The sequence below is a fragment of the Anabas testudineus genome, chromosome 19, assembly GCF_900324465.2.
Source record: "Anabas testudineus chromosome 19, fAnaTes1.2, whole genome shotgun sequence".
Lineage (NCBI taxonomy): Eukaryota > Metazoa > Chordata > Actinopteri > Anabantiformes > Anabantidae > Anabas > Anabas testudineus.
Window position 1 is genome coordinate 17,481,215 of NC_046628.1, and position 15,090 is coordinate 17,496,304.

The 15,090-nt window shown below is 43.6% G+C and overlaps 1 protein-coding gene across 1 annotated transcript in view; it reads left to right on the forward strand.

Annotated features, from left to right (window-relative positions):
* The window catches only part of grid1b (glutamate receptor, ionotropic, delta 1b), a 364,356-nt gene extending 352,304 nt beyond the window's left edge, over positions 1-12,052 (forward strand). Inside the window, exons 14-17 of the mRNA XM_026350750.1 lie at positions 63-258; positions 1,483-1,649; positions 5,572-5,812; positions 11,564-12,052. Coding sequence (XP_026206535.1) covers positions 63-258; positions 1,483-1,649; positions 5,572-5,812; positions 11,564-12,052 — 1,093 coding nt within the window. The remainder of the gene's footprint in view (positions 1-62; positions 259-1,482; positions 1,650-5,571; positions 5,813-11,563) is intronic.
* Positions 12,053-15,090: the final 3,038 nt, after the last annotated feature.

The window sequence follows — 15,090 nt, forward strand, 5'->3', positions numbered from 1 at the left end:
TCCTAACTTCACTGGTGGTTTGGAACAATAAGTGATGTCAAACTCTCTGTGTCGTCCTCCAGATCTTTCCAGGACCTGGCGCGGCAGATCGACGTGGACTACGGCACGGTGAGGGACTCTGCCGTGTACGATTACTTCAGGAACAAAGGCACCAACCCTCTGGAGCAGGACAGCACGTACGCAGAGCTGTGGAGAACCATCAGCAAGAACAACGGCATGGACTACTCCGTGTCCAGCCCGTCTGAGGGGATACGCAAGGTAACAGAGCGTCCACTGTTGAAGTGTTATCATTAATGAGAAGGACGTAAAGTCTCCCACTCTGAAGTCTGTACCAGGTTCCATCTGTTCATAAACATCCAGGAATCTGCTAAGGTTAAGAAAAGATGCTACATGTCAGGACCAGACCTGCAGGAGAAGAATCACATTTTAATCTTCTTCACTTCTTTCAATGTGGATAAATAAAAAAACAATATATTTATTAATGGGTTCAACTCACAGAGGAACTCACTGAATCCTCGGCTTCTTTTGTAAATGTCCTTCATACATTTGTTCAACACATCTGTCACTGATTCTCCTGTTTCATTCACAGCAGGCACACACACAAAGACACTCCCCTGTTTACCCATTACTTAATTGCAACAGCAGTTTCACCAATTAGTGAGGCAGCGTCGCAGTGTGTATGCGAGTGTGTGTTTTGCTGCTGTGCATTATTATACTCATAGATCTCCCAAAAAGCAGATGACAAATTAGCGTCAAAGACAAACTGGCTCTGAGCGCATCCATTATTCAGCCATTTGCATGATAAACATGCCCCCAGATTCTTTGACGACTTCTCCCTGAAGTAACCCCAAACACACACACACACACACTTTTAATCAGATGTACTGCTAAACACAAAGCTGCTGAGCTCAGTGACCAGTGAGACGACAGTAACATGAAGTTGTGAATGATCTGTTGATACTTCAATACATCACTCATCAAACATGCTACAGTATGAAATCATTATCGTTTGTCACATGAAGGAACTCCTTCAGGAATATTTTTCATTATCATTTATACCCGTACTCGTTCTTCTCTTCTGTTCCTGCTCGAGCCTGGTCTGTTACATATTCTCTGTGCGTCTCCTTTGTGCTTTTCTGTCCTTTGATCCACAAGAACTTTTTTATTTGCTCTGCTCTGAGCCGCCCAGCGTGTCGTCATGTAGCTTAGCATCTTCTGCAAACACTGTGCAGCTTTGTCTCCCACGTGGAGAGAGACACAAAAAGACTGGGGCAGCAACAGGACGTCACAGAAACGAGACACAAAAAGAATCCAGATCAGTCAAGTGTCCGTTTGTCCTAAGAAGAGTGAACAGACTCAACAGTGATATAAAACTGATTCAAGCTGAAACATCTAAACCACCAGTTTAAAATGATTCTATTATTGATCAGTAAGATTTTTAAATCCATGACTGTTCTGTTTCCCCTCTGTCGGTGTCTGCAGGCGAAGAAGAGTCCTTACGCCTTCCTGTGGGACATGGCGGTGCTGGAGTACGCAGCCCTGACAGATGACGACTGCACCATCACCGTGTCAGGAAACAGCATGAGCAGTAAAGGCTACGGCATCGCCATGCAGCACGGCAGCCCCTACAGAGACCTCTTCTCACAGAAGTAAGTCCCCCCCCCCTCCAGAAGTAGCTTTGTTGATTGGTGCTACGAAGGTTTGATAAAGTTCAGCTTGTACAGCTCGTAAACACTGTGAAGTTAACACCTTTATTTACAATCATGTACGAGGACGGACAAACTGCAGCAGAGTATGAGCTCGTTAACGATCCAGGATTTAAAATGCTAATTTAACATTAGGTGTCGTCTCTCTGTTCATCATAGGCCTTTGTTTTAATTAACTTCGGTGGCTAGATACCTTATTGTCGTCGTCTTGATGTTTGAGTCGTTCTCAGAGAAACTCTCCTACAGTCGGGTATAAAATGCGTCCTATGGGCCGTGTGCTCAGTTTGTTTGGAGACAGTCTAACTGCTGTGACGGATTCGTGCAGTAGATCTTTACAGAACCTGGAGGTCTTTAATGGTTGGTCCCAGTCAGAGGATCCTCATTGTCCTCATTAGCAGGAGAGAGCGTGTGAGGCAGTGACGACAGATTGTTTGTAATAAGGAGGAGGAAGTGTCACAGTGATTAGCAGGTGTCTGAGACTTGAGGCTGTTAAAAAGTGTTTAATGTGCTGATCGACACGTCCTGCAGGCAGATTCTGCTCTGTGTTAAATCAATAACGGGGCTCGATGCTAAAGTCATTAAGCTCACATGAAACAAGCTCGTATTAAGCAGCGCCGTTGTGAAGCAAATGGGATTATTCACGGTGTGATGTGTAAACAGAGATGTGCGCCAATTACTTTCTTGACTTTGCGAAGCAGATGTCTCAGCACAGGCTGGAAACTTTTTAGGAAATTCAATTACCTCCCTCAGTCTGAGCTGGAGATGAAATCGGTGAGCGGCCGAGTGAAACCCCGTCTCCTCTCTGCTCCCAACACAAATTGATCCCAGTGCGAGTTTGAAAATCGCGTAGATCATTTAGTAAATCTCCACATTATTACATCATGAATTAGCAGAGTGAGGAGTCACGAAAGCTCCGCAACGTGAAAACTTTCTCACCCGTCTCGTATCGATCGGCTCCCAGAAAGCAGACAGGAAGTTGGTGAAGATAATTATTATTTAGAGGAAGAAGTTTAATGTGGTTTGGATGTTTGGATCAGGTTTTACTCGTTTACAGGAAGGGGAGTCCGAACAGCCCCTTCCTGGTGGTCTTCAAACTAGTCAGCAGACATCAGTGCTGTTTACTGTTTACAAGAGATGCAGGACAAACGTCACCGTGTTATTTTAGGTTCCAATAAACCTTTGGAAACATTTTCAACAAAATGAAGACGGTGGATTCTGTTCCTCATCACGGCTACAATGAAAGTTTGAATGTTAATCCAGGGACCTGGCTCCGGTTTTAAGACACATTTATAGTTCGAGTTCTGCTTTTATATGTTTTTAGTGTCAGTTTGTCGTCTGTCTGCAGTTTGAGCTGTGATCTCATGTCACTAGTTGAGGACGTTGTGTTGTGGTCGACTTGTAGAACGTACAGGTCCGTAGAGTCAATTAGTGTAGTTGAGTCTGCACGGATTCAAACCACTGATTGTTGTTTGGTTGAATTGACCCTTTAGTTTTCATTTGATGGCAGCACAGTTCATGTGGATCTTAGCTCAGGTCGTTAGAAATAGACTTATTCAACTTCCACAATGTTCAGTTCCTTTAAAGCTGCACTTGGAACCTTGAGTCCACACTGAGACCTGTAGACGTCACAGGAAACCACTGTATCCAGAACATATTGAAGAATTAGTTTCAGTGAAACCTCATTTTCATCAGCCAGCTCTCCTCTGTGCTGCCTCCCCAGTGTCGATAAGAATGAGGAGTCCTGGTTGTGACAGTGTGTGAACTTGTGAGGAGGGCGACCATCAAACAGCAGCGTTTGATGTCTGCCGCACACGCTCACACTCCTCCTCAAACATAAATAGTGACTGAGCGGTTTGAGGCCAGCGGCAGCAGCATTAATAGAGATGTTAACAGAGAACATTAGCTGCAGCACGTGGGCTCTCTGGGATGTGTCTGACACCCTGAGGCTGCATGGAGGGACACCTGGGGCCGGAGAGCAGCATTTAACCGACTTCCCTCTGTCATTGGGCAAATCCCGTTTCTCAACCGTGCTCTTTAAAGCGCCCACGGTTCACGCTGTACCTGAGCAGATCACATCACCTGAGGGAAGCACAACAACTCAAACACGCCGCTGTAGCTTTGCAAACACTAAACGAAGTGTTGTCTCCTGTGTTTAATCATTGCACCGCTGGGGCTTTGAAAAGAGCGGTGTGCAGGGTCGTCGTTGGTGTCGTCTCTCGTTGGCATTAAGAATTAGATTTATTTATTTATTTTACAGTTTGTCAGTTTTATATATTTGTTCCTGATCTGTGAGTTTTGTAGCTTCCTGGATTTTTAATCCCGCTCTTTGACTTTTCCTCACTCGTAACCTCCATCTTTGTGTTTCCCGTCAGTTCCCAGATTGAAGCGACTGTTGCCAGCAGTGAATGATGAACACTGCGGCCTCCTCCCGCTGCACCTCACACTTCCTCTTTAATTAAGCAGCTCTGTGTTTATTCAGGGATTAATCTGTAGCACTGAATGAAGACAAACCCTGTGGTTGGTAATGAAGTTTTTGCTCGCCGGGCTGGGCCTGGTTCAGCAGGCGTCCAACGGCCTGAGGCGTCCTCGCAGCACAGTGCTCAGGGACGACCAGGAATAATGTGCTTGGGTGTTAAATTGAGGGCAGAGCTATTGTTCAGCACGAAAAACCATTATCTCCACATTTCCAACCATGTTTTAAGACGTAGGCCCATAACTGCTGCATTACCTCCATCCCCGAGTTTCCATTTGATAATCCTGCCATTAATAACCCTCCCAGAGTCGGCTGCTTCTGCTGCTCATTTGTGTTGTAAAACTGTTTTGTCCTCGGGGTGTTACGGTGAGGGGGGAGATGGAAGCTGCAGTGCTCTGACCTTCAACATGTTCACGCTGAGTTGAGCAGATTAAATATAGCAAATTGGGCTCTGATTTTACTGCAGCTAAAAGCAGATTGTACTTCAGCAGTTGTGGCAGAGTTTGTTTAATTAACTCCATAACTCAAGACAACGATGTTGAGGAAGTAGTATTTCAGGTCACAGATGAAACCACTGCCCAAATCGTATGACTGATACGTTTTAATATGTGTAGGAAGGTTCCACCAGGGGATCGACGGAGCAGGCAACTCTTCTCCTGGCTGTTTGTGGTCTGGTGTTGTTTCCCTGTCTGGAAAAAACAGAACAAGAAATATAGAGGAGACTGACGTGATGCAGTGAGGAGACTTAGGGTCTAATGATGCATAAAGTCACTGATGTTTAGGGGGCAGCTGTAGACCAGAGGGTCTCATAGAGGTGGGGGTACAACATATCACCATTAGTAGGATGGTTCCTGATCCAAACAAATTGTGTAACGTACTATTGACAGTGAAATGGCTGCTAGATACAGTAGAAGTGTTTAAACCTCTTCTGAATGATCTCAGTGAGTCATGAAGTCATGAGAATAAATCAATCCAGCCACAAATAATCACCTACGTTCAGCCTTGGTGAAATAAAACGATGTCTTCTCCAGCAGCACAGTAAATGACAATTGATGCAGGAGGACTGTTGTGTGACATTACATTACCTTTAATGTTGTTTTATTGAAAACGTCCTGACTGAAGCTTCGGTGGCGTTCGCTCACTGATTAGTAGCTTTTAACACAACATTACTGAGGTGCTGCAGACCAGTTCAAATCCAGTCAACTAACTGCTGACACATGTCAAACTGTGCTGATGTTTGCATTGTACGTGGATGATAATGGTGTTGTAGACTCCCCCTCTGTGAAGTGAGCTTCAGTTTGATCTATCACTTACCAGAGGAGGTGGTCTCTGACACCCACTTACAGCAGGTCTTTTGTGACTCACCTGTCCCCCCCTCTTGTCCCCCTCCAGGATCTTGGAGCTGCAGGAGAAAGGCGACCTGGACATCATGAAGCAGAAGTGGTGGCCTCGCACCGGCCGCTGCGACCTCAACAGCCACGCCAGCGCCCACCCCGACGGCCGCTCGCTCAAGCTGCACAGCTTCGCCGGGATCTTCTGCATCCTGGCTGCCGGCCTGCTGCTGGCCTGCCTGGTGGCCGGGCTGGAGGCTTGGTGGAACAGCAACCGCTGCCGCCAGGAGCAGCCCAAAGAGGTGACCGAGCACAGGGCCCGGCGGACGGGCCAGCGGGGGGAAGACACTGCCACACTCTACTTTAAGGATCCAGCTGCAGATGCGAGCCCCGACTTAGTGGAGCTCCAGTACACCCAGCTGTAGAGGAAAGAGGTTTAGGAAACTAGTTAGAGTTGGAGAGCTGGGGGACAGAGTAGCTAGATGTGCTCTGTGCCACATCAGCCCAGGCCACTGATTGAAATCAAATTTGGTCCCTTATTATTACCCCCCCACCCCCTCCATTGTTTTCTTTTATCCGTCCATCGCTCCCCCCACCACGTCCTAAACTTACTGTTTTGCACCACTTGACCATCACTAATATGCTCATACAGCAACAGCTCCTGGAGCTGGTTTTAGTTGCCTTGATAAACACTCGAGGCCTTAAAGACAAACAGTGCTGAACACGTCAGGATCACCCCCCCCCCCACTAAACCAGCTGATATCACCCACAGACTTTAATGATTAATTCCGACAGTGCTTCGTAACCATTCAAGTGCTTGTTACTGAATTATTGTTCTAAACTCATTTTCTACAGTAAAGCTTCGGTAATTTCCTGCACCCAAGGGTTCTGAAAGCTGATTATAATTAGCAGGAGAGAGAGAAAGAAGCGTAACAGTCACACTGTCTTTACACTTTTGGACAATTTCTATTTCAGAGAGAAATCCTTAGGAGACGTCAAGAGACAAAAAGGTACTTTATCAAATCCGAGGGAACCTTAAAATGCAGCTCACCCTGGGTTTTAGCATTAGCACAGTCGGTCCAAACCGTTTGCTGTTGTTCCTAATAGATACTCGAGCCTTACCGAGCGCCTGCTGAATCAAAACGATACAGAAGCCAATTACCAGATCTGCGATCTCTGTTATTAGCTAACAGCTTCACCTTCACAAAAGTAATTCATTAGACAGAGTCTGATCAATATTAATGAACGCTGACAGTCAATAAAGATCAATTACAGCACTCAGACTGAACTCCTGTCATCATATTATATTTCACTGATAGGAATTATGTTTATAAAATGTTAAACACAATTAAATCAAACGGCTCTAAAGTCAGGTTGTGTCTCACTACAGACGATTTACCTTTAACAGTGACTTTAAGTGTTTCAGTCAGTTTGAGTTTATTATATTAAATTATAAACTTTTTGGACTCATTAATTTTGCGTCATTCTCTCTGAGGAACTAAAACTGGGAATTTATTTGTGTTTTATGTTATTTATATATATAAAATTACAATATGAGTTAAAAATCTCTCCATGTAAAGGATGAGTTATATTGGTACTTTTCTAACTATTTGTGTTTTATAAATCAGTATTTATAATATTATAAGTGACTATAACTAAAGATTAGATTTTTCATTCAGTTGATTATTTTTTGTTAAATTAACATTTGCTTTTTGCATTTATTAAAATCTGTTACTTCTATTACTCAGAATTTCAAAAGTAACCTGAATTAATTCTTTAATTACGTTACAGACACTGGCTGCAGAAAACACGATAACAACACTGGTTGTTGGATTAACATTACTAAACTAATTTTATGAGAGCGACGTTTAGTTAGAAGTTATAAAATGTTCATGCATTAATTAATGCGTCTGTGTAATTTGAATTTGCAGACAGTAACTGGGTGAACAAAGAAAATTGAGACTGGCCAAATGAAAATCCTGCTCTAGTTGTTTACTCAGTGTTCACAGCAGCAGTTTAAAGTCTAGAATTCGGACACAACTTAGCTTTTTCTCTTTCTCTATGAGCACTAAACACGACCTCAGACCTTCATTTGTAGTTCTACCTCCAACAGGACTCACCTCAGAACAGCCACTCACTGTGCCAAAGTCATCAGGAGGCAGGTTTCAGTCAGGGGACAGAGAAGCTTTCACGTGGATCCATAAACTAAAGTGTGAGCAGACAGTAAAAACGTTTAGCAGTAAGATTTGTCTCCAACATCCTCGTCCATGACCCCTGGTACTACCACTGTGTCACGTCTTATTGCAGATTATATGTCAATGTGGACACCAGTGTTATCTATCTCCTCTCCTTCTCTCCATCTATCCTTTTTATTTTTTATTTACACTTGACTGTCTATGATCTCGTGCAGGTTACTAAGGATTACAGACTGGCAAGGGTTTCTGGTCCATTGACATATAATGACATTACAACTGCTTCATCGGAGGGGAGGAGGGACATTTGGACAGACAGAGAGAGAGGCTGGGATGAAGCAGAAGCTATTGACACAGGTCAGAATAGACCTCTATACAACTATCAAAAATAAAGGCGACAAAAGGAATAAAAAAACGCCAAGGTCCTTTTGTTTGTAGAAGTTTGATTCTGGGTCATTTCTAAACCTACAAAAGAGCAGAAACATGGCTCGTTTGTTTTCATGTGGAAGTTCTGGAAATAAATTATGAATAGAACCTTTTAACGTAGTCCAGACGTCATTAAACTAACATCGTCTATTCACTTTTCCTCCGTTCTAACAGTAAACTACAGTTTTGCATGCCAGTGATAAATTATCAGATCATTTTCATTTGTCATTACTTGAAACTGTAAAATGTTCTTCTATAAGTGGCAGTTTGCTCTGTGCTAAAATAAGTCGTAAAAGTCTTTGGCTGCTCATTAACGTTTCCACTAATATGTTAATTATGAATTACCTGAGGAAGTTATTTCCAGAACCACACGTTTCAGCTCTATACGACTTTAAAAAGTCCCACATTCATTTGGTTCTATGTTAATTGAGTTGACTGCATTTGGGCTGTTGCTCTTTGCAGATGACACGATAATTACATTAGTAATAGATACCTGGCCTTGGCTGCTCCATCAGGCACCGAATGTGGGCTTCTGAGGGCCATCTCATCTTTAAAGCTGCATCCTAGTCATTAGAAACCCTCCTGGTCCTTCTAGTGCCTTTCTGTTTCTGTCATCTTTAACTGTGTGAACTCCATGTCAAGGGCTGAACTCCTGTTCTCGGCCTGTTGAACAGAGGAAACGATAGTTGTCACATACGTTTAGTGCCTTTAAATGAAGTCAAATATCATTGTTCTTCTATTTAACAGAAACATTGACGTCATCATCATCAGACTAGTTGTAGCAAAGTTTTTACAGTGTATAAAGATTTTCAGTGGCAGAGCTGCAAAGGGAATAATTATCAGCTTTATTTGACAAATTAGCCTCAGAAAGTCAAACTGCACTGGAAGTGCCACTTTGAATAAAACTGAATAAACCAGAACAGATTTTACAGTTCTAGTGTGAAGCGTGGTTCAGAAACGACATTTTCACTTATGTGAGAGGGAATGGCAGTCTACTGATGCACTGTCAGGACCATGACAGAGGTTTTACAAAGTAAATCTAAGTCGATAAATGGTAGTGGTAAAATTCAAAGATCAGCTGTTCCACCACTGAAATATTTCCATCGCTACTGGATAGATCGATAACATTCATGTTCCTGATCTTCTGAATCTGTAATAATACTTTGACCTCAGCCTCAACTGTACTTTAGGTTTAATGCTAATTAGCAAATGTTAGCATGCTAAACAAAGAGGACTATGGTAAAACATTATAACTGACAACAATTAGCATCTGAGCTAAATGCTGATCTACGGCCTCACAGCTGCGAACCAGGTGTTCATTGTAACTTCAATGATACTCGAAGGTCAACAGGCTAACTAACTAGCACAGTGTATACACAGTTGAACAAGACAGTTGTTTCAATTAAACATGGACTTATAATTATTAAAACTATTGTAAATATAATTTTGTGCCTCTGACAAATGTCGGTCCGGGGAGGGTGGACGTCCACTTCAGTTCAGACCTCATCTTACAGCGAGTCGTCTCTATCAAACGCAGCATGTTACAGAACGAGTTCCACGCCAAAGGGTTTAAACGTTTCAAAGGGCCACTTGAATCCAAAATGAACCAGAAACTGTTCTTATCACACTTGAGCACAACCCACTCAACAGTTGCAGTATTTGCAAAGTAGCAGGAGCGCGAGTGATTTCCAATCCCACCCCCCCACTGGGAGCACTCATTAAAAGAGCTGTTTGTTTTCCAAATTAATGGAGGCCTTCAGTCGCCTGTTGTTTTCTTCCTCTCCACTTACATCACCAGTCTGTCTTTAACGAGCGGCTGAGGTTTAATCCCAGGCTTTTATTTATTTAGGCTAGCTGCCAGTTTGACACTGCTGAAAACATATTTTAATGAGGTGCCAGTCGGCTGAAACAATAACCTGTACTGAGATGCTCTAATTAGCTTCGAGAGGAGCTCTTTGAGCATGGAGAGGGATCAGTGAAAACCTGCTCAGGCCTGCTGGATGTTACCGTGTGAAGACAGATGCTCAGCGTGAGCTCTACTTGACCGAGCTGCTTTCTGTGGCCGCGATAACACGGCGTTAGACGGGTTTCACAGCGAGCGCTCTCTCCACAACTCTACCTCAACATCTTAGCGAACACTGTAGCTACGTCACAGGACTCGTTCTCTAGTTTTAGAGGAAGGATTGATTTGACCTGATGTGTACTTTACACGTCTCCGTTCTGATGTTGTGGATGTTTAACAGCTAAGAATCTTTTCTTTGGACACTGTTTTAAATTAAAGCTGATATCAATGAGGTCCAGTGGTAATTACCGTGAGCTAGTTACTAAGTTAAGTTAAAGGCAAATTCTTCCAGGAACAATAAAAATAGGTCATTGTGAATCAAGGTTAGGGTTTCTGATTGGTGGGGTGGGGGGTTGATTTGTTGTTCTGGCCCTGCTGCTGCTTACACTGCAACACGAGCTCATATGTGTGTGGTATCAAGTTACCACATGTAAATGTGCCATGTGCATTGTTCTGAATATCACTTGTGTCACTGTGATGAGTTACTGTGACTAATATCATTGTACCTCTGAGTTACAGTGAATCCAATGCTGGAGCCAAGTTCAGGAACCCTGACTGACCTTTTGTTGTAAAGTGACTGGTCGACTGTAGCTGCATTCGTTCACACAGTAAATAATTTCGATTCATGCGAGTGTCCTTTATCTCTCTATGACCCAGCGTACAGAAACACACCTGCAGTTCAACAGGGAAACACTCTCTGTCTATTAATGCCTGACAAGTATGCATGGCTGCAGGCGGTAGGAGATGCAGCGTCAGCCGATGTTTGGATTAAACTGTTCTGATAGTTAACAAATTGTCCGACCCTCCTGCACGGAGTGTACCATCTCCAAGGGCAGAGCATGATTCAGAGGGCAAAGAAATCGAGTGTACATAGTTTGAGTTTCAGTTGACTTAATAAACCTAGAGAGCGGAGACCTGGATGTGAACTTCTACCCAAAGATTTTACGGTTCTTACTGTGTCCAACCACCTGAAAAGGTCTCAGTCCAGCACCATTCAGGCCAATTTGAAATGTCCTGTTTTCACACAAACAGCCTCTGACAGCTTCACAACAAACTACCTTCAGTCAGTTTGGCTCCAGGATTGTTTTCCTCCAGACATCAAACCTTTAATACTCACTGGCCAAGTTTGATTTCAAGGTGCACGTACAAATTGGCTTCTGTGGCTTCGGTTCAAAGCAAACAGCTGTCTATCAGCTGACGACAGCCCGTCCAAAAACTATGGCAGCTTGCGAATGCATTGAGCACCAGCAGACTTGAAACAGTCTGAGAAACCGGCCCATCGCCAATCTCAGCCTCTGTGTCCCTCCTCCCTCCTCTCCTCCCTCCCCCTGTCTCTCCTCTGTCCTCCTCCACCCCCCACTCCTCCTCTTTAGGACAAGGAGGTGAATCTGGAACAGGTGCATCGTCGTATGAACAGTCTTTTGGACGAGGACTTGGCCCACAAGCAGATCCCCGGCCCCTCTATCGAGATCTCTGCGCTGGACATCGGCAGCATGCAGCCCAGCCAGGCCTCTCTGGTGCCGGGGCCGGAGTCCGTGCGGGACTACCCGCCCTCGGGCCTCGCTGTGACCACCTTCCTCCCCGGGGAGGGGGGGCCTCCTCCTCTTCCCCACCCTCACCATGGGGGGACCCTAGGCAGGACGCTACCCCCGTCCCAGGGCCCTGGCAGCACCACGTTGCCCCCACACCACCCACTCAGCAGCACCAGCCTCAGCGGCACCATGCAGTGCAAACACAGGGCTCCCAACGGGGGGCTCTTCCGGCAGAGCCCTGGCAAGACACCCATGCCAATGTCCTACCAGGCAGTCTCCGCAGGACCCATACCCGAAGCCATTGAGGCCACTCACAGTACATCCATATAGAGCTAGGGGGGGCGGGTGGGGTCGGGACAGGGCGGGGTCAAGCTGCTTCAGTGATCACTCTGGACTTGGTCTGTTCTGGACGGGAGGTGGGCTGGTAAATGTCTAGAGGAAAATTATTATAGAAAGAAAAAAACCTAATGTACAAAGTAAAAAGATTTTGTATCTCAGAAAAACACACGTTACAAAACAGGCGGGGGGCGGGGGGGTGTAATTTCTCTCTTGTAGATACGTGTAAATACCAAGAGAACGAAGTGAGGTTAAAGTGTATTTTGAATATTCTCAATTTTTGAAGTTGAGTTATAAAAAACAAACAAAACAAGATAAAAAAAACTATCTATATATACATTGATGAAAAGTTATGACTGTTTGAATGGCTTTGTAAATTTTGTTCAATATGAAACAATGACGCAAAATTCATTGTGATTGTTTTCTAAGTGCCGAAATTAAACGATGTCTCTCCACAACTCATCGATGTAAACCCATGATGCACCGCTGTAGGGACATGTTAGTGTTGGACACCTACTGTTATGCACCTCTGTACCAACCCCTATATATATCTTCAGCATCGGACAGAAGTAATCACTTTTTTTCATTTGTATTAAATATATAATATACATTGTTTTTTCCAATCAAAAGTCTACATTCTTTTTCTCATGTTGGCTGTAAATGGTGTATCATTGATGGGGTGGGGGGGGGTTACACACAGGTGGGTGATTTGTTTTTACGGTAACTCTTTATTTGCATCAGTAAAGTCCAGGTTCTGTTTGTAAAGGGGGTGAAGACAGAACTGGAGCGAAGGACTGAGAAACCGTTAGTCTGCGTTCACACCGACTGTTTTTGGGTCCAAAATCACAAAGACTTTATTTTTTAGATAAATGTGTAAATGACAGTTTTTAATGGTTTAATGGTGACTTGTCCAGTTGGGGTTCTCTATGATCACCAGACTAAAATATCTCAACAACTAATTGGCGACATTGAAAGTTCCAACACTGTGAAACTACTAATTTTAATGGTAGAAGTGAAAACATGTAATAAATAAACAACTCAAAGAGACTCGTCAGTGACGAACTTTAACCAGTAAAGAATTTGAACTTTAGTGTTGTACAAACTGCCTCGTTTGATAAATGAAGAAACAACTTATGTTGTTGTTTCTGGGATTTAAACTGTCAAACACGTGTGAAGCATTAGAGGAGGTCAAATGGTTTTTGGTCGTCGTCCCGTTACTGGTCTCACCGACCAGTAGACCACAATCATCTGCCATTATGCCCTTATTTCCTGTGACCAAACAGCACATCCTGCTGCCGTAAGGGGAGGGGGGGGGCTGTTCTTGGTGTGAACACAGCCCAACAGTCTCATGTTCTTCAGTTTTATTAAACTGAAAAAAGTCTAGTAGAAAGAACTATGAGCTAAAATATGTCTTTAACTTTTGATACTAGAGAGTTTCATGTCAAACACTTGTATACAGGCTTTTATCAGAGCAGTTATTCTAATCCACAACAGTGAGAGACAGAGCGGCCTCATATACCCACAAGTCATTCCTAATGAGATCATTATCACCTGCGGGGATGACAGAGGGCGTCATTATCCAAAGTGCAATCAGAGGCTCGTGATGGTGAGATTCAGCAGGTGCCATTCCTCAACTGCTTGTAACATAGAGGAAATCAGATTATGTTTGCTAAACTGTGCGATGAACTTTAACAGGAAATAGAAAACCACCCTTATTTCACTTTCATTAGTGCAATTAATGTGCATTTATGGACCTAATGGGTTTTGCTCATTGGAAACAAATTGAACACACAAAGAGTTTTTAGAACACAAACAACGGCTGTAGAGCCCGAATCCAGAGTCAGACAGAGGTGTCTTCAGGTCCAAGTGGTCTTGTAAAAACCCAAAAAGACAGCAAACAACAAACCATTTGAACAGAAACACAAAGTCTAGACTGACCTCCTCCTTTAGTTTTAAACCAAAACTGTAACTGTCTACAAAACACTGGTGAACAAACTATAGTTAAGTAACGTAGAGAGTCAAACGTTTTGAAGAACCTATATATCTACTGCAGGAACCAGGGTCTAAAGTTAGTTTCAGGGCTGTAGTTCTACTCCTTCAAATCTTTGGGAGTGTAGAACTTTCTGAAGGTCTGAAACGTTTATTCTGTTTAATTTTGCCAGGGCTGTGAAATGCAAATCACAATTTCCACAAAGTTTACTTTAAGGTTCCTGGACTGAAGCTCCTGGAAAACTAAAGTACCAGGAGCTTTCGGGTGGAAACACACTTTTAGAAATTGCCCACATGTTGATCTCCACACTCCATGTGTTACGTAGCATCAATCAAATCCAGACTCAAGCTGCAGTTCAACACAGACGTGACAACGACTACTACTACTGCTACTACTACTACTACTACTACTACTACTACACACTCAAATTAATCAACTGGACATAATCAGAAAATGTCTGTACGTAGCCTCGTTGGTCCAACAGGAACCAAAGCTGTGTTGATGTGACGTTTGTTAGTGCTGCGTTCTGTCAAAGTGCGACTTTCCCAGATCGATGTCTGACCGTAAACATACGCCACGAAAACACCATGTGACATGTGGAGTGCTGAGACCATAACTAGGGACAGGTTTGGGTGATGGAGATGGGATAAGGTTGGGAGTAATTCAACCACTGCTATACAAACGTTTACCACGTAAAGTACAAACTATTTCCTGCCTTTACATGAAACACTGTCTTTGGAGGTAGAGTTAATCCTGAGGTGCTGAATTTTTAGAGACATTGAACAGATGGAGAAACAAATTTACTCAGTTCCCTAAAAAGATAAGATCAGTGCAGCTGGCTGATTTGGGGGCAAACGCTGTTTTTGTGGATTTTAATCTGAGCGGTAAAACTTCTTGGGACGCGTTTAATGTGTAAATGTGGACCCAAATGTTTAACGTCACCTGATCTCAACTGTTCCAAGCAGAAATGACTCATAATTTAATTTCTCCACTTCAGCCAAACGGTGTTAAGATGTTCTGCTCCTGTGTGAATAGGGTTTCT